This window comes from Pempheris klunzingeri, chromosome 13 (genome assembly GCF_042242105.1).
Source record: "Pempheris klunzingeri isolate RE-2024b chromosome 13, fPemKlu1.hap1, whole genome shotgun sequence".
Classification (NCBI taxonomy): Eukaryota; Metazoa; Chordata; class Actinopteri; order Acropomatiformes; family Pempheridae; genus Pempheris; species Pempheris klunzingeri.
Genome location: NC_092024.1, coordinates 2,887,815 through 2,912,614, shown reverse-complemented (window position 1 = coordinate 2,912,614; position 24,800 = coordinate 2,887,815). Strand labels below are relative to the sequence as shown.

The 24,800-nt window shown below is 41.2% G+C and overlaps 1 protein-coding gene across 1 annotated transcript in view; it reads right to left on the bottom strand.

Annotated features, from left to right (window-relative positions):
• Positions 1-13,085: 13,085 nt before the first annotated feature.
• col12a1a (collagen, type XII, alpha 1a) overlaps positions 13,086-24,800 on the bottom strand; it is a 54,525-nt gene continuing 42,810 nt past the window's right edge. Inside the window, exons 52-66 of the mRNA XM_070842341.1 lie at positions 22,903-23,061; positions 22,536-22,613; positions 21,707-21,793; positions 21,175-21,228; positions 20,739-20,834; positions 20,359-20,412; positions 19,339-19,392; positions 18,986-19,039; positions 18,304-18,375; positions 17,987-18,022; positions 17,818-17,884; positions 17,551-17,733; positions 17,149-17,226; positions 15,824-15,994; positions 13,086-13,984 (exon numbers count right to left, since the gene is read on the bottom strand). Of these exons, the coding sequence (XP_070698442.1) occupies positions 13,836-13,984; positions 15,824-15,994; positions 17,149-17,226; positions 17,551-17,733; positions 17,818-17,884; positions 17,987-18,022; positions 18,304-18,375; positions 18,986-19,039; positions 19,339-19,392; positions 20,359-20,412; positions 20,739-20,834; positions 21,175-21,228; positions 21,707-21,793; positions 22,536-22,613; positions 22,903-23,061 (1,392 nt within the window). The 3' untranslated portion in view covers positions 13,086-13,835. The remainder of the gene's footprint in view (positions 13,985-15,823; positions 15,995-17,148; positions 17,227-17,550; positions 17,734-17,817; positions 17,885-17,986; positions 18,023-18,303; positions 18,376-18,985; positions 19,040-19,338; positions 19,393-20,358; positions 20,413-20,738; positions 20,835-21,174; positions 21,229-21,706; positions 21,794-22,535; positions 22,614-22,902; positions 23,062-24,800) is intronic.

Genomic DNA, 24,800 nt, shown 5'->3' with positions numbered 1-24,800 from the left:
TCATCCTTCAATACTTTCTGTTTTATTAACCCTGTCTGAGGCTCTCAGGCCCATGCCCATTTCTACCAAAGGCATAAATCTTTGAAAATGGATTTACAAATATATAGTTTCATTTTACGAAAGAGACTCCTAAATAGCTCTTTTCAGCTGTGGAATAATACACATTAGACGTTCTGAGTATTTGCAGCAGCTACATGTTATATTTGGGACCGACTCAAAATAAATTGCAGTGCCCATGTTAATGGGCACCAAGTGCAATACTGTGACCATTACAAAAGTGTGTGTGTGTTTTAATAATATTTGGACAACACTGGACGTCTATGGCAGAGGAATAAGCTATCAGGCTTTGGCTACACAGGCGATACTTGGATAAGGTCAGACAATACATGGTTTTGGTCTTTTGATTGGGATTAGTTGACTGCAAGTAAAAAACTAAATATTACCACAGTCTGGGTCGGAGACTCCACTTCCTTTCACTTCCTTTCATCCGTCAGTAAACAAGATAAAGCAGAACAACATGGACTGAAATCAGTGCTGATGTTGAATATGATCCACTGTCTACTGAGATGTTCAAATCTGGAAGAAACTCCAAGTCATTTGCTCTACAGTATTACAGTATTATATTTTGTTGAGTAGTGCCATTTGAATACGTTTGAGGGCTAAACCAGAACCACCAAACCTCCAAAACAGCCTCTTAATCACCAGTCAGCTGACATCGAGGGCTGGGGATGAAGCCCAAATTATAAACTTCATCAGACATCAAAACCTTCCATTCATGATTCATTCTAAAAGAATCATGAGATCACACAATAATTTGACTATTTTATTCAGCAGCAATGCAAAAACGCTTAACAGAAAATTTGATTAAGTTTAGCAAAATGGTCAAACTGCCAGTAAATATGACATCGGGCTTTCAGCCTTAATCAGGTTAAACCAGTGATTGAGTTTCCATTAGATTACTGGGCTGCGTTTTTCCCAGAATCATGCAAAAATGTCAGCATGTGATTTACTAAAGAATACAGCGTTGTGCTTAATATTGTGGGACAAAATGAAGAGAAATACTGGTCTACACTTAAAGTAACTGTCTTTGTTCCTACAAATCATAAAAAGAAAAAATGTTTGTCTGTTTTATATTAAACTACAGCAGGATCTTATTCTTCAAACTGATCTGATTAATCTTTACTTTGTTATGTCCATAACTGCAGGTAATTGGAACAGCTGAAGTTTTGCATCTGGAGTGTGCTTCTCCAGAACTCAGATGTCTTTCTGAGCAGTTAAACCATGACAAGAAAAGACCCTTGTTTTTCAGATGAAGATTTATTAGACCATTAAAGAGTAATGATTAATCTTCTTTAAAAGAGACTTGGTCCTAATTGCAGTAGTTACAGTAAATTACAGGGATATTATGCTGTGTTTTCATATTGCCGCTCACCTCATGTTGAAACTAGACAAGCAAAGAGAATCATGAATCAGCCTTGTTTTAAATGGGGCCAAACACAACAGTATCAGATGAACTACTGAATAATTTTGGCAGGATTTGTTAATTGACTGTACGCTAAACACCTTCCCTTAACAGTGGTGTCTTTTCTAAATCTGTCCAAAACCAAAAATACAAAAGCAAAAGTGTAAGAAATGGAGTAAACATTATGTTAATCAGTACTGTAATGTAATGTAATGTATGTAAGCTGCAATTGATAGCATGTGTGGATAACTAGCTTACTACTTCCAGTATCAACCAGCAGTGTAAGGCCAAGCAGCACATTGTTATTTTACCCACAAACATTTTTGGCGGTGTACATTACATGAATAATAATGGCGGAAAAAGCCTGTGGATGACTGTGAATGTGTGACAGCCAGTCCTGCAGGCTAATGTTGGGCAAATCATCCTTAGTTTGCAGAAAGACTGTAGAAATAATACAATACATCCAGCTTTAGCTAGCTGCAGCCATAGATTGTATAAAAGAGGTGGACGTAGCTTCCGGGTCTGAAAAGTGAAGCCAGAGCTGAAGCAGGGGGCGACTCCAGTGGCTCCAAAAAGAAGTCCGACTATACGCAAGTCTATGAGAAAAAGATCCTACTTCTCATTTGATTTATTACCTCATTAAACATTTTCCTAATAAGTTTATGGCCTCAGTCACTAGTTTCACTTCTTCTTCAATAAAGCGTGATGTTTATTTTGTAAATTATGGTTCCATTTAGAATAAAAACAGATGATAAAGCAGGTTATGCTTTCAGACCATGTCTAAACCTAACCAAAAACACATGCGTCATTTCAGGCTCCAAAATCAAAATGGTGATTTAGAAAATGCCAAACTCCAGGTTTCAAAACAGCAGTCCACAAACCAATGGGTGAAGACATGGTGGCTAAATCCACCTCTTTTATACAGTCCATGGTTTGCATTCAGCCAGCAATAGGTGGGATTGTGTTACATTTGCCAGACACATGGGTTAGTCCTTATTCTAAAAGATCTTCTATTTCTACTTTAAAAGTGAAAATGTATTGCTGTTTGAAAATAGGATGTGTGCAAGCTAAGAAGCCAAGCAGGGTTATGCTCTTGTTATTCTTTGAGACTCTTTTCACAAGATTTAAGTCTTGTCTGGAAACATTTAAAAAAAATCAGCTAGAGACGCTGAGGCAGGCAGTTTATGTTTAGTGTCATTGGGTGAAAATTCCACAACAAGTTTTCAGCATGTTGCAATTCAAGTAGTCTGAGAGAAAACTAGACTTTGGCTCAGGCTTCAGAAGATCTTCAGGCTTCAGAGATCTCTTACCAATCACAAGTCCTTCCGTGTCCCTGTGCGTGCAAGCGCCTTCTTCCGGTGAAAGCCTGTCTACACTGCAAAGCAACCCTAACAAAGGAAGACGGACCTATCAAAAACAGTCTAAGAAGAGTCTAAGAAGAGAGGTCAGTATAGGCAGATCATTTCAGAGGTGGAGTGAACAGCTGCTAACTTTATTTTCCTCCAATATCTAAATGTGTTGCAGTGGTTTGTTAAGTTGTGTCATGTATCTTTCATCTTATAATACATCCAGCTTTAGTTACTCAGCTAGCTGCAGCCGCAGACTGTCTAAAAGAGGTGGACGTAGCTTCCAGGTGTGAAAAGTGAAGCCAATGCTGAAGAGCCTTAAACCTCCTTCTAATAGCCAGCAGGGGGCGACTCTGCTCATTGAGAAAAAAAAGTCTGAATGAGTTGAAGTCAATGAGAAAATGACACTAATGCTCACTTGATTTATTACCTCATCAAACACTTTCCTAATGTGTTTATGGTCTCAGTCGCTAGTTTCCCCATTACCCATTTAAAGTGGGTTTACATTGTGAATAGCCAATCAGAGGCAGTCTTTGTGGAATAAATGTCACTTCTGGTTGCAAAAGAAACCAAAACGGCGACGGCCACGAAACCAAGATGACAACATAAAGCCTCAACGTGGCAGTCCACAAACCAACGGGTGACGTCATGGTGGCTTGTGTACCTGCTTACCTGTAACGTGGAGCATAGCCAATGGTCAATTACACAAACGTATGTTTTACATCACATGTTTTGTTGTTTCAATGCAAGAAATTAAAATGTGAATACACAGCTTTCATTTCACCTTTGTAGAAAATACACAGCAGGTTTTTAACATTAAATCGAATGTGCTGTTATATTAAAGTGGACCCAGGACCAACTGCTGCCATTACACATTATTTGGCGACGACGCATGTTTCTTAGGGGAACCGATCAGGGGGTGGAAAGGGGAAGACCACAACTCCTCCAGTTGTCATCCGGTTCCTCTGTAACAGCACAGCAGTGAACAGCAGACAGTGATCGTCTGTGAAATCCATCACTGATAGGAACGGGATTATAAAACCTCCACTATCATCCACTTGGAATGTCCCTCCCACACGGATGAAGACCATCAGTCTTCATAGCACCTCCATCATGTTGCCCCCCCTTCATACAGTCTGAGGAAGAAATTAGTCACGTCACCGCGTGGGAGAGTTTAAAGGACGAACAAACAAGAAATATAATGATTCATGTTGTAAATTTAGGTGTTTTATCTATGATAATGATATGCAGATAAACTTCTCCCAGAGACATAGACAAAATACAAGCTGTTGTAGCTGCATTTCATCATGTTGACAACTTTAAAGGCCGCGATGGAAACGCATCGAGTCGCGGTGTTCTGTATGTTCTGTAACCTTAAACTAACATGTTCCACCAACACGTTCGACAATGACTTCAGTGTGAAGCTGTAAAATGCCTCCGAATGGCCGGCGAGGGACACGTGGAGCGGCTGCTGCGCCTGTACTTTTATTCCGCTGGCTGTTCACTACTTGTTAACTGCAGCACTTCGGATGGAAGGAGTCCTGTTTTCTCAGTATTATAGAAACAACTTGAAGCTGTAATTCAAACATTCTGGAATCATTTTTGTGGATAGAAGAGTCAAAACAAACCAGTTCTCCAATTTGCCGTGGTGTTGAGACGTCCCTTCCAGAGCCAGTTGGAGTGTCAAGAAACAAGTGACAATTCAATTTAGTCGCAGCTTCTGTTTGACATAGACTCAGCGGACTTATCCATCAAGTTAACTTCTATCTTCGAACACGAAGCAACAGGAGCACCTTTTCCAAATACTTTAAATAAAAAAACTTCACCCTTACCCTCTACTTTTGAACTTTGCTTGACCAATAGCTTGGTCTGAGGGCAACAATGTTGGCCAGTAAATTCATCTGAGATTAGCATGAAATTATGAATAATTCATGGTCCCCAGAAGATATTCCAATGACCTGATGACTCCTGTGATGTTCCCTCTACCATCACAGTCCCGTTTCTCTGAAAGCTGCTGTAGGTTTTGTAGGTCTCCCAAAGGGGAAATCTTGTTTTGATGAACTCTTAACATTTCCTCTGACACCAAGCATCCATCTATTTTATGACGCTTATCCGACGTCCAGGTCATTGTGACCTACGGACGCCCATATCCTCACATCCAGTGTGTTCTGGCTCTGAAGCTGGCCCCGTGTACCGTGATCCCCAGACAACAAATCCCTTTATTTTTGATGACCTTCAAACTTTCCTCGAGCCAAAACAATCTATTACACAGGTTATCTTTACAAGACATATTTACAAGATTTCTCAAAGGCAGATTGCCATGATGTTTGAAGATTACCACATTCATTCTTATAGTGGGAGAAACTGTTGGGTGTTTAATGACGCCACGGGTTTTCCCCTAGAAAACAAATGTTTTTTTGGCCCTCTACCATTTATAAACTCTCTGAGTATTACAGATGTGAGACGTAGTCAGCTGCTAAAACTTGTATCCTATATTTACACAACAGTGTATCTTACCTCTGTGATGAAAACCTTCCTGCAACCTCAAACAAAGTAATGATGGAAAGTTCACTTTTGACTCCAATAATAGTAAACTCACGGACGACTGACATTTTTCTGAGCTTTCAACCACATTTCAATGAAAGTCTACTAAGATTAAGAGAAGAATCATATTCACCAAAGTGGTTTATTCTAACCTCAGTCTGTGCTACGCTGACCCAAATCATGAGAAAATTCACATGGATTTAAAAATTCTGAGTTATGTCACAGAAAATAGTGCTGAAATCTTAGGTAGATCATACAGCTGTGTATTCCATCCATTTTTAGATCATGTTTCATGATTGTGAACCCGGAGTGTCTGTGGTCATAGTAAAACATGGGAATCTTGCTGTAATTGAATGTGGGTTTTATAATTACTCTATAACTTTAAAATACCCCTTGATTGTGAACATTTGAACAGTTCTCTTTGACTATTATTTCTCTCCAAATCTTCTCAGCAAAAAAAGCATGTGACACATACTTCACCACTTTCTTTCTGTCACACTGTCTGTTCTTTTTTTTTTTAGTATTTCCCAGAACAGCAGCCCCCTTCTTTTTCTCACTAACATTCACAGACGCTTCGGTGAGCTGAGTCACGAAGCCTCTTCTTCCTCTGAGGGTTCACAGGTCATCATGACGGCGGCCCTGCCAGCTGCTGTGGCCCGGAGGGGAAACTGGAGAGGACTCTCTCAAAGTTGCTGTGCAAGGAAAGAGTGACACAGCGTTACACCGACCCCAGTAAGCGTTTTTCCTTACTGCCCTCTGGGGAGAGAGGCGTTGAATGTTCAGGCCCACACAATCAGTCCCCCGCACCATCACCCACACAAACAAAAAGAATGTGGAGAGTGTAATGTCTGCTTACAGTCTCCAAAGTGTAGCATTCTCTTTTTGTAGCTTTTTCATGCATAGCATTTTAGCTTTTCACTAATAATTTCATTGACATATTCCATGACACATTTTGATTGGATGAGAACTCCCAAGCAGTCCCAAGAAAAATCTGAGGTGTCGCCAAATGGGACACAGAAAAAAATCTTTCACAGAAAATCTTTTTTTTCCAGCTTTTCTTCATTTTTTTTGTTTTTTTTCTTGTAAAATACGGGGTGCTTTAAAGATGCCATGTCCCTTAAGGTCCATTAAATAATAATAACATATAAATGATGAATTCTCCAACCTCTTAACGCTCAAAGGACTAGTTTGCCACTTTGGGAAATATCCTTACTCACTTTCTTGCCCAGAGCTAGCTAAGAAGATCGACATTTTCATATCTGTCCATTAAATATGAAGTTATACTGAGAAGGTTAGCTTACCATATAAAAAAAGGACTGGAAACAGCTAGCTTGGCCCTTGCCAAGGTACAAAAGTCTGCCTGCCAACATCTCTACGACTCTATATTGCTCAGTGGCAACCCACAATGATGAAAAGACTCCGGGAAGTCACTGCTTCAGGCCAAGAAACAGCCTGGTGCTTAACCCCCTGTAAAATGACAACCTGTTGTTTTTACACCTCAGTTTTTGTATGGATTACACAAACAAGGTGTGTTAATTAGTGAGCTTCAAGGCCTGCTCACATCAGGATTTAACATTGTGAGCACACCCTCTGATCATGATGATTCCATTGGAATGAACCAACCAGTCCAACTTTGTGCTGTTGACCAATGGCAAGTCATCTTGACAGTGACTGATCTATGAGGGGATGGAGAGCTAAAACAGAAGAAAATCATTACTTGAGCTGAGCTGCACCATTCGCTATTATTTAACCTCCTCTGTTGGAATACAAATGACAGTTTAAGGGGTTTAGATGATATTACCTGCAAGACTTTGGCCAGAGTTACACAAAAGAATCCGCTGTCCTGTTAGGCTTTATGTGTGGCAGTGTTTTCATTCCAAAGTCCCCGTCTCTGAGGAGAGATGTGGAACACCACCAACAGATATCTGTTCATCATTTGGTGCTTGTTTATAGGAGCATCTTGTCGCAGCGCAGCTGAACTGTATGAAGTCATGTGGCTGTATCCGGTCCTCAAAACATACTCATCCTCCAAGGCATATTGTTAATTGCATTTCATCTTATTTTACATTCAGCAACTGATTGCATGAGTACATGTGTCCTGTTCCAGACCACTTCAGAGGACAGCCATTTAGCGTGAAACACAAACTTAAGAAACAACAAAATGTTTCCTCAGTCCTTCCATGAAATCACTTTTTCTGTATTTACAAGTTGGTTGAAACTTAACCAATAGAAGAGGACACAGATGACATCTTCCCTCCGTGTTTGTCACACTTCATTTCTGACTGATGCTACATAACTCTGACAAGCAGCTGTGCTGGGATGCCTGATATCTTTAGTGAGAAATGCTAACTAGAGGCACTTTGTGCTGCCACAAGACGCTTCATTTGTGCGTCATTTGGCTTGTAATGTTATAAAACCTCACTGGGCCTAAAGCACTGGAAAATAAGGCTGAAATAAGTCAGCTTTAATACAAACAGATGGAACATTTCAAAAGTTGGGATGACTCCAATGAAATATTTCACAGCTGCCTGGGAGCATTTAAACACCCTCAAAGGAAAGAATAAACATGTAAACTGGTTAACATTTGTTGGAAAAGGTTACGGAGAGTGCTGAATCCATCAGGTTATGGACAGGTATATATGTACCCACTACTTTAGATGAACTGAACATATGAAAGGATGTTGATTTTTGTATTACAATATGCCTGCATATGACATTCAACCACTGTCTTGTGTTCACAAAAATCCCCAAAGATCCCGAGTTTCACCTCATTAGCCCTCTAGTCACAACAACAAAGCATCTGAGACCACCCCCATCTCTAGGTAAATACACCATCAAAGTTCACCCTGAAAAAAAGGTCAGACATTTCACAAACATCAGTACAACCTTTTGTGGGATAGGCAGAGGAATCAAAACACTTGTTGGCCTTCTACCAGTGATCTCCACAGATGTGCTCTCCATGTGCTGCTTCCTGCAACAGGGGGCAGAGCTCTGAACTGGGTGGAGGACTTTCACAGACATTCCTTGCCAAATAGACAGCTCAAACAAGGGAACTTTATAATCCTATTCATTAAATCAAACCATGTATTTGCTGGCATTCATAGTCTGCATTTCTTCAGCAAAAGTCATTAAAACATGTTTACACGCTATAATTATATCTTTATGTGGTATTTTTTATCATTAGTGGCGGAGTCCGCCATTCGCTGGATTCAAATTGCCAACCTAAGCACAAGTCATTCACAGGAAATGATCTAGTATTTGTGTTTTCAGATTTGGTGTCACTGATATCAGCCTCACTGTTTATTGCTTGCTTCCCCAAAGCCATATCAGAGCTGTATCCACTTACTTGTCCAGTCATGCAAACATAACAGTTCCTGCTGTGGCATTACATTAAAAGCAAATGGTGAAGCACAGGCGGGCTTTTTATGCAGCCACAGGAAACACATTTCACACATATTTGTCACAGAGGCTGGTGCTTACCATTATTGTTTACCAGAAATGAGTCGACAAACCAAGACAACCGTAAGATTCAGCATGTTTTCATCAGCAGATAACCTCTTCTAGGGTAACACTCATGAAGGAGCAGTCACGATGAGTTTTTCACAATTTTTGAAATTAGTGTTTCCAAAGTTTCCTCTGAGAATTGTATGTCTATCTTATTAGTAATTTAACACCTACGATACCATAGGCAGCAGTAACAGGGACCATTGCAAGGGATCAGGGAGCACTCTGCATAAGTCTGTCTTTTATTTCTTGTCTAAAGGACATTTGGTGACAGGTAACGTGGCAACTAAGGACATGGGGTTTTTAAGGGGAATAATTCACAATCAAAGCTCAGTTTTTACAAGGTCAGCTGGAGAACTGTCGGCTCTCCTCTTCCCATATTCAAAGGGGAGTGCTGCTCCGCTGTTGCTTTTGGCATCTCAGTCAGTGGAAACCTACTGTCTGCATGCTGACTGAATATTTGCCCTCTGAGAAGTCAACCTCCCTTCAAGTTCAAAAGGACTACTTCATTCCTTCCTCAGGTTTTGGTTGGCAAGCCAAGAATCAAAGCCACTCCGTTCTAATGGGTGGCTGCTTGAGGCGAAGCACTTCATATACATTTGTGTCTGGTTCCCTTTGTGCAGTGGCTCCCTTTCAAAACCACATTAAGGCAAAGCTGAGATTAGATACAGTATGCTATGGTATTACTGTTTACAGGGAACTTGCTGTTAATTGATTTTATTAAGCTTCTGATTGGATTCCACAAAAGTATCTATATAGTAAATTATTCTACAGTATTTTACCGGAAAGGTGGAGTGGCACACATCCACAATGCCAAAAGTCAATTTCAGATGGAACGTTTTGATAGAAAATTGGCCATCCAATAAAAAAGCTCTATTATTATTGGTCATCCAAAACCCATATTGGTCAACCTCTCTTGTTATCCCATTGTAAGTCTGAAACCTCAGCTCAACTCTTGTATAAAGACACTGTATGTAACATGTCAGCTTTTGTTAACTCATGTGACAGCATGTGTCCAGCCTGCTGAGGTGTTCTTGAGCAAAACCTTTGGTCCTTTCTCTCTGTAAGAAATAGTTCATATGCTTTGCTTTCTTGCCAAGACTTAGCTGAGAAGATTGATACCACTCTCAGTTCTGCACGGTGGAGCCACAGCCAGCAACCAGTTAGCTTAGCTTAGCATGAAGACTGGAAACATGGAAAGCAAATATTACTTTAATGACGCATATTGAATCTGACTGTCCTCACTGTAAATGGTGCATGGTCTGACGTTAGCACACTAGACCAACAATATATCTGTGTTTGCCTCTCCTGGCCAGGGGGGCATTCTTGACTGTCTTCTCTACCCCTCTATAGGTCTGCACTGTAATGATTAATGTTCTGTGCAGCAGGTTACATTATGAGCAGAGCTGTAACATGAAAATATGAGAACGTTGTCTTCTGTTTCTGTGTTCCACGGCATGTGATCTCCATCATTTCACTGTCATCCCACCAATTCTTGTGCTGGTGCTTTCATTGGGGTCCTAAAACTCCAAATAAAATCCAAGTTTTCATTCTCAATGATTACTTTTCAATACTAGGCTAATTCATCTCATCTGCTGCCCATTGTCCATGCATGGTTCCATTTTATTATGGCATTGAATCCTTATAAAACGGTGTGCAAGAATTCACCATAAAATCAGGCTGGTTATAATTATCGCCATGAAATTTTTTTTTTCTTTTTTTAACAAAGATACAAAAAATGTCTCACAGTGTTCTTTAAACTTTTACTCAGTTACGCAGCTCCACGGTAAATCAAAAACCGGTGAATTGCTGTGGTGAGTTTTGCTTTCTTTGAACCTCAGTCTGTGTTTTGACGTGCCAACGCTGCTAACACATCACACGCTTGATATGAATTTGCTGCTGCTTTACAAAATACAGTGTGGAAAGTTTAGGCCGTTTGAGCATCTCTGACCTTCTATAACTGTACATCAAAGTCTTTTATGAAGCTTCGCAAAACACGACCTTATATACAGTAATATCAAAGTGTCATCGTCCTACTCCGCATTACATTGATTGACAATATGGTAGGAGACAAAAATTGTTCCCAGATTTGAGTTTTTGACTGCAGCCTTAACCTTTGACAGTGTTTCTCTGCACATTCATATATTCTACCTGTATTCGATTAAGGAATATCACAGTATCTTTTAAAAGCTGCACTAATTAATATTTTTATATGAACAACAGATCAAATGACTTTTTGTAATGTGAAGCTTTGCACCATTTTAGCCTCTTTCGGCTTGTTTCCTTTGTGTTTAAGCTGGAGATATTACTGTTTTAATTCACTCTCAATGCTCTTATCAGTGTTGTTTCTGGGCACTAAACAGCAGGCAGACAAACTTAATCACTGAAATAGTGCAGAATTTAGCTGTTAAAGTGCCAAATGTTTCTGTCAGGAGTTGGTGGAGACCAAAACAGAGGTAAAACTGTTAAAGCTATGAATAAAACTATTATTATTCACCTTGTATCCAGATGTACAGCTCCTTGTAAATGCTAATGTTGCTCCACATCTGGTAAATGTATTGATGCTCTAGGCAACTGTTAGGTTACAATATACCATATCAATTTTTTAAAGGGATAATATATCAGCGTTATGTTAAAGCTCGTTTCTGCTTCCTTTTGAGGGTCCAAATACAATGAATGATCCCAATTTGAGCCTTAATTTGGTAATTGAATGTTACTTAACCACCAATGGTCCTTCCCAGTGCTGTGGAAGAGACACTTTGTCTGCTGTTTGCGAGGGGACAACTGGAGATAAAACAGGAGCTCAAATTTGTGACAACCGCAGACCCTGGAACAGCCCACTTGAAGCTCTTGCCACAAAGTGAACACAGATGCACGCTGGATTGCTCGATTGTCAACAAACTCAGAGAAATCAGAAGACAGAAACCAGACAGGGTTAGAGTGAGGATGGTATCAGGCATCAATGAAGACAGTTGTTTTATGTGAGTTTAGTGGGAAATGGTACGATCAGTTGTGGTGGAAAAAAGGGGGACTTAAAGGTTATGGCGTTGTCTTGGACAATGTCACAGAATGACGTTAAGCTATAAATCATAGCCTGATGTTGAGAAACAGCACGAACAGCACATCACTTATAACAGGTGTGAACATATTTCAGTGAGGCCAGTGTGTCTTAGTACAGTAAGTACTGTAAATGAAATCCACCATCATTAAGCAGTGAGACCGTAGCTGTGAGCTTTTATTATGTTCTCCCACATATGACAATGTACCTGCTGAAGGCAGCTTTACATGGCTGACAGTGTTCTCTGCATTTGCTCTCATGTACGCTCTTTTGTGAAACACTTTTGCAGACTCGCCCCTGTCTCCTTTATGTCTAACATGCACCAGCTGTTCAAACACTCATGCTGTACTTAACCTGCACGAATTCCCAATTCTCATGAAATATAAACTATTCCATAAAATCTATTTGAGGTTCCAGGACTAATTGAAGGACTTTTGCAAAGGTACTTCATAAATTGCTCGAGAACAATTTGAGGAGTTTCCACAGGGGATTTCTCCCATGTAGTGATGATCACAACCTACATACCTAAGCCCCCACTCCAGTTCTTATCTCAGGCATTTGTGCAGGACCCCCGCCCCCCCCAACCAGACATGCTCTTTGAAACTTTCCCCTCAGCACGATAAACAGAAATGGCGTCAGTCATCCCTGACCTCATCCATCTCTCATTTCACCTTCAGATGTGCTTAATGGGTGGAAATCTGCGTTTTTTCCAGGGCTACGATCTGCACAATCTTATTTGCATAGTTTCCTCATGGAAATCTATTCATAATCATTTCAATCTGATAGGATAACAGCCAACTGGGTGCATGTAAAAGACTGAGAGGCAGTTCACATATTGGGAATGTTAGATACTGGGGGCTGTTTGTTTTCACTCTAACTCCTTTCTCTTCTTGTTGCCCTGGCATTCTGGATGGCAAGTATCTTTAGCTATCAAAATATACAAATGTCCAATCTTCAAAGCGTATTTCTCAAGGCTGAATGCTGGGATGAACCAGTCTTGTTAGTCAAGATCAAAGAAACTCTGCTTCGTCTTGAGGAGTTCGATATAAAAGGAAGATGGTTGCATGTTGATCTGACCTTCTAATGTGAGACCAGAGCTTTGAATGTGCAGATACCGTGAGATACCGTTATCGGCAAAAGACAAAAATGACTGGAGAGCTGAAACAAACGCTACATTTTCAGTAGTTTTATTGAAAAATGCCTCTTCTGTTTCAGAAATAAATAAGAAAATAAGGCTGTGTGGAATTCACAAAATGTGCAGTTAAAACATGAGAAAAGCAATTCTATGTCCATAGTCTTGCAACCAAATCCAAACTGCATAGATAGAAAACAACAACTATATTCTGACTTCCTCAGTAAATATACAACACAAACATGCAATTCCACCTTTGGTAACAAAACAAAATTTAAAAAAAAAACAAGTTTGGTTTGTTACAATAAGTCAGATTATCATTTGGTTTACAGTCTTAAAAAAAATCACATTGAACAAATCTTTGGGGATCAAATTAATTCTAACTCTTTACTGATGGTGTGTCTGAAACAGCTTTACCTACTAACGTTTGATAAAACAACATGAGAACTGAACTGAAAGTGTTCAAAATCATACATACTGCCCTTTCTCTGACATACTTTCTGCTGGTTTTCACATGTTTAGTGCTTTACACATTGGAGTCCGATAAACACTTGCAGTTATATTACAAGCAGACGCTTAAAGGGAACATTTAGCAAGCACACAGGTTTGTAATGAACGAACATGTAGGTTTGTATTCATCTTGCTAAACTTTCTCATGTCAAAAAAAATATATGTTCAATATAGCCAGGGGTATCAAACCCATGTAAGTACTAGTTTTACTCTGAAAATCACTCCATCCTCACATAAGTGATCATGGAAGTTATTCTAATATTACACTCCTTATTGTAGCTATGATGCTAGTGTTTCTGTTTTGTCTCGTGGTAGTGATCTCTTTCCTCGTTGGTTTCGTGAGTAACCGGGGGATTGTATTGTCTCAAACTCTCCAGCTGGCTCCACAGGTATAGACTCTACCTCAGGTTCAGGCTGGTAGCGGCCGGCTAGAAAAATATTGGGGACGGCCAATCAAAAAAACAGGGTTGCTTCTACAACTTTTCACATGCACAATTTAAATTATATTGCACTATGGAATTCCAAATAAGTCCCTGCGTCAAACTTCCTTAAGTACCAAAAAAGCTAAATAAAAAAAAAAAACCTGTTTCAAATGCTGTGATGACATTTACAATAAAAATCCATCAACTATTGGATAATAAGATGTAGTAAAATAGCCAGCTGATACTACAAAGGACACATGGAAATGGCAAGAGAGCAACATTGATTTGATCAACGTACAAAAAGAACATGATGATTAAAAGTACAAATGGAACATGCTTCAGTCTGGACCAGAGCTGTTTAAGTGACTTAAGGCGTCGTAGTCAGAGGTTATGCTGGTGGTAAGTAGGCAGAGGGTTATGAGGCACAAGCTCAATACAGATGTTAACTTGATTTTTAGTGAAATGTCCTGGTTCATACAATCATTTACAAGGCACAAAAATTAGTTTATTTACACATATCACCTCCACATTAACACTGCTTTCAGTTATGAAATCCTCTTTGTTAGTAGTTGTTTTGGGTGGTATTTGTACATGCTCCTTCCTTCGTAGAAATGCTCAGTCTCTGTTTTTTTTTTTCCCCCAACGGTTTGTAGTTCAAGATGCAAACAGGCCAGCAGGTTGCCATCACTGTAGCTTGTAGCTGTGAGATGATGTTAGTGCCAGTCCGCTCCGTTCTGTTTTTATGGCTTTCGTAATGTTTGTTTTAATTAATGTTCAATAGTTATGTCCATGGTGATTATCCTCACATGCCCCATAGCAAATGGGCAAACATCTCAGAAACAGGGCTTCAAAGTGTAAGCAGCACAGGTGACTTAGAACGCTTACTATGCCAAACCTGAAAATAGTTCAAAGAGGGTGTGAGTTTTCTCTGTGGAACAAAGTTATAAGCATCTTATTTGATTTAATGTAAGTCATCATTCACCACTAGCTAGAATGCTTCACATGCCAGTTTTAAAATTATTGTACATCAAATGTATGGAGGTATTGGAATAAGTAACTGTTCGCTAAACCCCTCCTCCAAAACTGCCACTGACCAATCCCAGCTTAGCAACAGTAACCAAGCATGGCAGGCTTTGGGTTTCTCCCTTGTTTTTAGCCTTTAGTGTGAGGAAGACATTAACCAGCGTCTTTGTATTCTTTGACAAAAGCTGCAAACGTTAGCGTGCTTAGCTAAGTAGCTTACTACCTACAGAGTACCAGACTGATCTTATATTTATTCTTATCATACTTTTAATACAAGTACTTTCTAGCTCTACACTGCAATACAGGAACTGTTGAGGATGCTGCCCTTTAGCCCGAGTCATGCAGCTTCTGCTTCAGTCTTTTAGCATAAAATCACCTATGTAGCATCCTTTTACAGGGGTCTCATTTAAAATCAAGTCAGCATGTAACATTTAAACTTCAGTTACAGACAGCATTTTTAACCAACTGATGGATTAGCATCACTAGTTAACTTGAGACAGTGTAATTTCAATCAGAAAATCAATGGCTGCGAGCTCAAAGCCTTCTTTTGTCTACCTCTGTCTGAAATCAATCATTATATTCCGTGCAAAAACAAAAAGCTTGACAGGCACAGCAACAGTGAGCGGAGCTTAGCGAACAGTCAGTTGAATTTATGGACATAGTTACAACAGCTTCTTGTTCAAAAATCAACACTGGGACACTTACAATCATATCTCCATACATTATCATAGAAAGAAGTGATGCACTGAGTTGTAATTAGTCTGCATACATTTAGTCTATTGTGTAATGCAGCTCCATGCAAGACCTAGACAGTGAGTGTACCTGTGTATCCTTGTCCATTGTAAGGAATGCCAACACACTGAGAGGAGTCACAATATCCAGTGGGTCCTGGTGGTCCTCTCACCCCTGGAGTACCCTGGCGACCTGGAGGGCCACGAGCCCCAGCGCTGCCAGAAGGACCTGTGGGTCCTGTTCTTGAATCTCCTGGTGGCCCTGCAAAGGGGGGAGTAAAGGTGAGATCTAGTATGAAGAGTCTCTTGAGCGCAGCACAAAAACCCACTGACATCACCCGTAAATCTTCAGTGAAAATGGCAGGGGTAACGCGGGGCTGTGGCACTGTAATTTACATTTTTCAATGGCTCAATTAAAAACCTTGACCAGGAAAAAAGTCTGGGGCTTTGTGGAGTTAACCCCCCCACCACCCCCCCACCCCTCCACCCTCGGCCCCGTCTGTCTAGACAGTAAAAACTCAGGACGGAATTTTCCCCCTCTCTCTTTTTCTCTCCCTTAAGTGAGCCCATGTGTTGCCAATTCAGCCACCAAAGAAAGCTCATTGTACAACAATCTGATTCTCCCACACACACACACACACTCACATACAGACATTCACACACATATGCAACACACACACACACACACACACACACAAGTGAGTCATCAATGTGGACTTCCTCCCACTGGCCTTCAGTTGTTTCTCACTTCATTCACAGAAACAGACATGTCAGTGTTTGCTGTGGTGAAGTAGACATCAATAGAAGGTTCCTGTTGTTTTGCAAAAGCTTCCCAAGGGAAAGGCAATCCTCTGAAGTGGTGAGGTTTTAGAGAAAACATATTTGATATCAGCTGCAACCGGGGAAAGGCTATGACAAATCAGCCTAATAATGTGCTTTAGTAATTGTTTCTAAAACGGCATCATGACCTTGCCTGACTGGAGACACTCTAGACACCGACATTCTCTCCTTAATGATGAACATAAATACCTTCCATTTACTGTATAACATTTCAAATATGCACTGTGTTTTTGGAGGAGCTCAATGTACATAGGACATAAATCTTTAAGAAAGGAAAGAATTTGGGAATATGTTTGGGACTCCTCCATCCAAGAATTTATGCGGTCCAGCTGCCTAAACGATGGTGCCTGAGACACATATAGGGTAGGTGAATTCTGGCTCTGGCTGGAACGTGTCACTTTGATTAGACTAAAGGGAGCACTGTGTACTCAAAAAGTCCACAAAAAAAGGTGAAAAGGCTGTCACCGTGAAACTGTTTTAGTGTCGAGATAAAGTTAGTGTGGAACATTGGGAGGCCAGCAGACTCTCTGCAGCTGCCGGAGAACAGTGTTCGTGTTTGCCAACCAACTGTGTTACCTGGTGGCCCAACTGTGCCTCTTTGTCCTCTGATGCCAGTTCCTGGAGATCCTCTCTCTCCCTTCTCTCCTGGCAAACCTACATAAACCAGAGAAGAGAGTTAAAACCACTGCCACACTAATAAAGAATGTTTTTGGAAAAATCTATATCCAATATCTGGAAATGAGTAGAAACCTAAAGGGAAGAATGAAACACAAGGATTGAATAATATTTGGCAGAATGAACTTGAATCATGCGTAGACTTTAGAAGTTAATGCAGTTATGTGGTTGTTCCACTAATGTTGAACCAGTACTATAGACCACAGTCCATATCATGACTTTAATGAAATCACTGATCCCCACTTGTTTATTTTCTTTCTCTCTGCTTTGCAACACCACCAAACATTCAGAAAAATAAAGCACCTCTTTCTCCTTGACTTCCAGGTAATCCCGCGTTTCCAGGGAAACCAGTTCGGCCAGGTTGTCCAGGCTCTCCGCGGGTTCCCTGGTTGCCAGGGGGGCCAGGAGGTCCGGCTGGCCCCGGAGTGTTGCTGCGATATCCAGAAGGAATCTGGTTGAGCATCATGTCAATTCTGCTCATCTGACCTGCAAGAGGAGTACAGAACTAGTTGGAAGTGGATTTGATTTATGCTTTAAAATCCCCTGAAGATTAAGAAATGTTTCGCTCACTGTTCACAAGCTGTTCGCAAACTTGTCTGGCAATGGAGCGCATCATGTTCTGGGATGCAAAGTCTCCCTGGAAAGAGGAAAAGTTTTCATCAAGTGATGGCATTGCTTTCCTCCTTGTTGATGTGTGATAATGTGTGGATGGTAGATTCATATACACCATAATACATACCCGCTCTCCTTTCTCTCCTTTAAGGCCAACAGGTCCCTGTTAACAAGAGGAACAGGCAAATAGTCAAACTTCATTTAAATGGCACCTTTCAGACAAATCAATTATAATTCAAAGTGCTTCAGAAGAGAATGACAAAACGTAGGATGTTAAAAATGGATTTTAGAGACGAATTCACACCAAGACAACTAAAAAAGCAAAAAGCGTTCATTGAATAAGACATCAATAAAAGATGGGTGAGATAAATATTAAAAGCAGCAGAACAACAATAAACTCCCTGTACTTATTACGTTATTTGTGTCTCGTTATTCAGTACATACTGGGTTTCCTGTATCTCCTGGCTTCCCTGGTTTTCCAGTAATTCCTGGTACACCTGGATTTCCAGGGCTTCCCTGAGAAGAAAAGAGCACACACAGAAAGTGTAGCAGTTATTTAAAATCACTGCACAATAAACATAATGGCAATGTTTAACTCCTGCTCCCTGTTAACGGTTGTGTAACAAGCTTTGAATTGGGGTCTATTCTTTGACATCTGCAGTGGGGGGGCATGTGGCACAAGCTGCCAACAGCCGTAAAGAGGAGATGGAAACACACGTGCACAACAGGGATAGAATGCACACACACACACACACACACACACACACACACACACACACACAAAGCACTGCGTACTGCTAATGAGTCTAGGAGCATGCAGGATGGTATAGTGCACGTGACGTCTATACTGGCATGTTGCCTGTTGGCATGATGGCTGGATTAAGTAGATTCAGACCTCCCCAAACCACAGAAGAAGAAAATGAGATGCATGCACCATCCTCGTAACAGTGGAGGGGCCTGCAGTCTGCTGTTTTATGTGCTGTTCCAGCAGAGTGCAACTGTGGAGCCAGAGGAGTAATTGTTGCCGATATATCAGGAAATAAAGCACGCTCCAAGGAATATTTATTTGGCTCTTTACCGAACAACACAAAGACACAGAAGCACACACACACACACACACACTTACCATGGGCCCTGATGGGCCTCTGGGTCCAGATGGTCCCTCCTTTCCTGGTGGCCCCTATGTAGAAACAACATACAATCACACATGGGTTACAACACACTGGGGACCCCATTCATGCAATACATCAGTGTCATGGCTTTATATTGGGCTCAGCCTTGAGTCTGTCCTTTTAAATTACATTTATAAGTAGTGGCTCAATTCTTCTGGCTGACGCAAGTGAGAACATGCAACAGTAGGTCTGTATACTGAGCTGGGTGGGTGATCACATGCAAAACACCATATTAACTGAGTGTTGGATGTATTTGTGGCTTTTGATCACAGTGTGTGCACTAAGCAGGCTTGGAGGTAGGTCTTACCCGCGCTCCGCTTGGTCCAACGGGGCCCAGAGGACCACGTGACCCGGGAGAACCCTGTGAAAAAAACAGACACACTTAATCAAATGCTAATGATCAGGAACAACACATTTATACAGCTCCCTAAAGCCTCTGTTTAACATTTACAGAGAAAAAACACTGCAGTTTCCCAGTTATTTAGCCAAAGATAATATATCATCTTGTTAATAAACTCTGGAACAATTTCCCTCTTGTCTGTTGACACATGATGTCTACAAGACATCTGCATAGACAGTCTTGTTATAATAAGCTTCATTGTGTGAAGTAACCAAGACAATGCTGCCAATACATTGTGGAGATCATAGAATAGGACTTTCTCTTGTGACTGAATTCGCTTATTCAGAAGCCAGAATCACCAGTGGCGATGTTCTCTCCAGTTGAATGGTGGGAGTTGGCTGAATGACCTCAGCTGGATGAATGAGCGGTTGCTTCAGCCAAGAGATGGCTATGTAATACCAGCCCACTCAAAAGTGCAATTCCACCAACAAGTTCCCCTGCACTGTGAAATGGGTTTAGCCTGAATTCAAATCTGCTTCTCAGTTCATACAGCAGTGATGTGAATAATTAAACGAACTCTGAATGTTACAGTAATGGTAAGTCTTCTATTTTCAGTCCCTAGAATGACATCTACTGTAAGTCAAAGATATACAAACTTCAGACAGCGTCCAAGTCTTTAAGAAGTCACGATTATCTTCAATTACAAGTCTGGGGAAGAACATATTCCATTCCCTGTTTCCCCTTTGGTAACATGAGTCGGCGCTCCATAATAATTTAACTGCATCACTGGCCTTCTACAGTTTGTCAATCAACGGGCTGATTTTAGAGTGTGGGTCTCCCTGAGGATGGCATGGTAAACCTCCCACTCAGAGTGTGGTTTCAATCTCGCCATGTGGACCGAATCCAGGCTCCAGTAGCAACTCTGCTCCCTATGGATAGTCTCCTGTTTCCTGTTCATTAACCACAAAATGAGAGGGGAGGACTTACTTGGAGGCCAGACAGGCCCGGGTCTCCGCGATCTCCCTTTGGTCCCGCGCGACCCTGGGGAGAGAGAGGTTTGCAAGAAGCTTTAGTCTTTGTTTTATCCTTTTTAGTCCGTGATTGTGATTGAGTTCATGTTTTGACAAGAACATCTGCAGGTAAGAAAATAAAGAAGCAGTCCAGCTGCCTGGCTAGAGATACAGGGGAGCTTAAAGTGTTTTGACTTAGGCAATAAATCTCACTCACTGGTGGATCTGTACAATTTTCACACACATTTATAGCACCACTAATCATGAGTGATAGTGTCATCTATAGTAAACTCCATCTACCATGGATATTTAACTATTTCTTTCCTGGCTGCACTGTTGTAGTGTAGATGAACTTACAGGTTCTCCGGGTAGAGACAGTCCGTTAGGGCCCTGTGGACCCGGTGGTCCCATTGAGCCTGGGAGTCCTGGCTCACCGCGTGGACCCATTGCACCCTACAGCAATACCCAGACAAAAAACAAAGATGTTTCATAGCCACACTCTTACAAAAGACTAATCAAAAGACTGAGAAAATGAACATTAATAGTGGAAACCGGCCTTTAAGGTACTTGACATAGTGGTATATAGTAAAAATATACAGTCGATGACTAAATTCAGTGCTTTTGTCTTTGTCTGATGGTGCAAGCAAATGAAATACCACTGCAAACACACATAGACCATTAGTGATAATGTCAGCAGGCTTCTTTGGCTGTGAACTGGTTAAACTGATTTGCCTTACTTAAGTTACTGTAAAAAAAAAAAAAGGTGCTTAAAGTGATGTAAGGTTGTACTCACAGCTTTGCCAAGCTCTCCTCTATCTCCTCGTGGTCCCTTAGAACCTGGGCTGCCCTGGAAACCCAAGGAGCCAGAAACACAGAGTGAGTGTAACAACAGGAGCAGATTCCATAAGCCCTAAAAACTGTGTGCTGGGGCTCAGGGAGGTTACCAAGCACACACATACCAGACCTCTACGCACAGCTTCTTTACTGTTGTTTTTCCGACAGACATTTATCTTTTGACACTTCTCCCTAAGCACATATTTCTTTGCATGCCACTGGTCCCATCCTCAACTGCTCTTTCAAGGGGAAAAGAAAATATCACTCCTGATGCAGGGGACATCCTAAGTGTACTTCAGTTCAAACTGTATACCAGGCAAATGTCAAGTAGCACATTGTAACTGTGCAGACATTCTAACACTTGCAGAGAAAAGTATGGCTTTATCATCATCGTCCTCAAAGCATGTACGACTGCTGAGAAAACCATTTTATCAGGTGAAAATACAGCAGTGGATGTCACAGAGGACAGGGAGGGATGACGGTGTCCTTACCGAAGGTCCAGGAGGCCCCTGAGGGCCAATGCTGTCCTGTGTGCATGTGCAAGAGTGGGGAAGGGATGGACACTTGGCCTCATCTCTCTGAAACGGACAACAAAAGATAAAGAAATTAGAAAAGGGAAATGTATTCTTATTGTCCATTTCACACCCAGACACTGATAGTTGAGATCATATCGTGCAATTGACAGAATACAAGGGGTAAAATCGAAAATCCTTGATGTAACTTTGTGACAGTACCCTGGCAAACTGTGGTTTTGACTTTGCTTGGAGTTTAAGAACAAGAGACAGTTTATAAACCCAGCAAAGGTCATGGTGGAACAGTGGCTCGAGCCACGAGTCCGTGTGGGGCTTTAAGACCAGATGCTCGGTGGCAGCTGCAAACTTTGTTCGCATTTTTGGAAATGAGTCTTTGGCATAATGAGTTATATAACACTGCAATCATTGACGTGAGGTATTAATATCTGATGCAACTCATGAACAAATTGCTCTTAATTGGATGAAAAGTGCACACATCCGGTATTTACCATACTGTATCAGAAGAAAATACTGCCCGCTCAGTGATGGATCAGTAAAGGAGCACTTGTTTTCATGTATTTAGGAGATCTTACGGGCAACAGTCCAATTAGCACAATTACACAGGATACAAGGTTCCATTCAGTTCAGCTGAGTCACTTTCTTTTTAAACTGCAATCTAGTTATCAGCCTTACATTGAGCCTACGGACTACAAACTAGCACACTTAAGCCTCTGAGAAGGTAGCATGCATACAGTATATACAGTAAATACAGTTTATTAAAAGATTCTGAAGTGACACTTGTTCTTACTGTGGCGGGCAGGTCGCAGCATTTGTCTCGGCTGATCCAGCTCAAGCTGCAGATAATATCGAACATCTGGAGCTGGAACTACACAACAGAAGAGGGGAACAGAACATCGAGGGGTGTTACAAATGGCTCCCATCCGTAATAAAAATGTACAGCGTTGAAAACAGACAAACAATGAGTCCTTCAGAGAAAATGAGGGATGCAGGCATTCATCCTTCCAGCAGACACTGGGAGCAGTTAAATCTTAATTGTGCATCTACGCAGAAGAGGTTTTGGATATTGATTCTTTGGAAAGCTGTGAGAAGCTCTTCCAAACGTGTTTTTCCAGGCCTACGCGTATCTTAACGCAAAAGCTTTCTTTTTCGCTTACTGTTGCAGACTGCCTCTTTCCGCCTCCAGACTTGGCCATCTTGCCAAGCACTTCATAGCCGTCCAGTGTGATGTTGTTGGCCTCCTTGATAGGCTTCTCTGCCACCTCTTGGCAGTCCACGTTGAGCTTGACTTTCTCTGGAGAGATGGTGATGTGGAGCTGCAGGAGGGAGAGGATGGAGAGGAGGGCACTATTAGCGAAACATTCTTCTCAATACTTTGCAGCCGCCAGCTTTGTTGCAACACAATTAGTTGGCAGAGAGTACTGAGAACATTGGGGCTTTTGAAAAGCTGGGTTTGACATTCACTTCTATTTGGAAGTGGCATGATTGCCTTTTTAAAGAGAAGGAAATACTTTAAAAAAAAGTGCATCCATACAGCGGGGAACAACCTCATTGAACCTTTTTAAACTGTGTTGTCTGAAGCACAAAAAGATGCTGATACTGTATTCCACATAATTGCTATATTCAGGGAATTGTTTAGGTTTTGGAGAACCATTTTAATTATAGATTCTGATGCTACCCCACAGTGGTTAGTCATTTGGCATGGCGCTGCTGTTTAATGCCTCCACAGATGAATGGACCATAAAAAAGGAAATATACAACAGTTGGCATTTCCATGCTGCTTTAAAGCCGGTTGCTGATTGTGTAACAACACAGAATGACAAAGTGCCAGATTTTGACGTTTCCTGTCCAGAGAGCCCTACTCCACACATCTTGAAACAATATCATTTGTGGTGTGCCATCAAACGCCCTACACTTTCCATACTTTCCCCTCACAGTTGCAAATTTTCCCCAGCTCAACATTCAGACAAGCTTTCTTTATGTCAGGAAAAGCAAGCTACCATTTTTCTCTACAAAGCCATACCAACCACAGGACCAGGCCGCAGTTCTTGGCAACCAATCACAAAATTACAGTTGACTTCCTTGGCTACAGAACAAGCTATCTGGCGGACCACAAAGAGAGAGGGGTGTCGTTTATCCCACGATCCTGGCGTGGATACGTTATACCATGATGCTGCTGAGAGCTTACCAAAACAGCTTTGGATGATATACTGAGATGGCAAATAATGAGCGTGTATATATTACCTCACTGACCAATAAGTAAACACGACAAAAACACTCTAGTCATTGGAAAATAAAGCCTCAGAAATGCTATCTCTCTAATGATCGCTGCTCCCTCAGCTGAAGGTATTCGCTAAGTGATCTGGTCGTACTACAGCGATGTGCTGACAGATGAACGATTTTCATTCATCAATGGTTAACACAGAAGGTTTCACTGAGCTTCGCTGTGTCAACACTCTCCAGTCAGAGGGCCTATGGTAAGATTTCAGGCCGATACCGTCTCCACTCTGATACTTGACATATTTCCATGATTTCTATCAGGTTAAATTTTATTGTTCTTGGCTCCGTCCTCACTGTTCTTTTTCGTTTTCATAATCCTGAATCCTTGACAGCCTCATGACATCGATTTCATGCATACACTAATGAGCAGGTGTGAGCCTTCTCCATAAAAATGCACCCAGGATTAAGTTGGCTTTTATTGAGAGAAAAGGGGAATACATAATCAGTATAGAATCTCCATTAGATTGGTGTTTCAATGCAAACAAGTATAATTGGACTGGTCAGTTTCATTGTATCACTCTAGATGGGAGGGCCCCCATGTCTGATCTGGCACATGCGAGCAGACAAGGCACTGTGGGTTCCTTTGGGAAGAGAAGTTAATATATAATTTCCTGTGTTTCTAGTGTGGTTTTTTGGGTCAGTGCGTCTACTTGTCCAAGTCACAGAAAGAAAATGCCTTCAGGTCCAAAAGAAAGTTGGGACAAATGAAAATGAGTGCCACAAGTGGACAGTGTGGTAGAGATCTCCCTCTTTGTCTTAATTAGTGCGTGTGTGT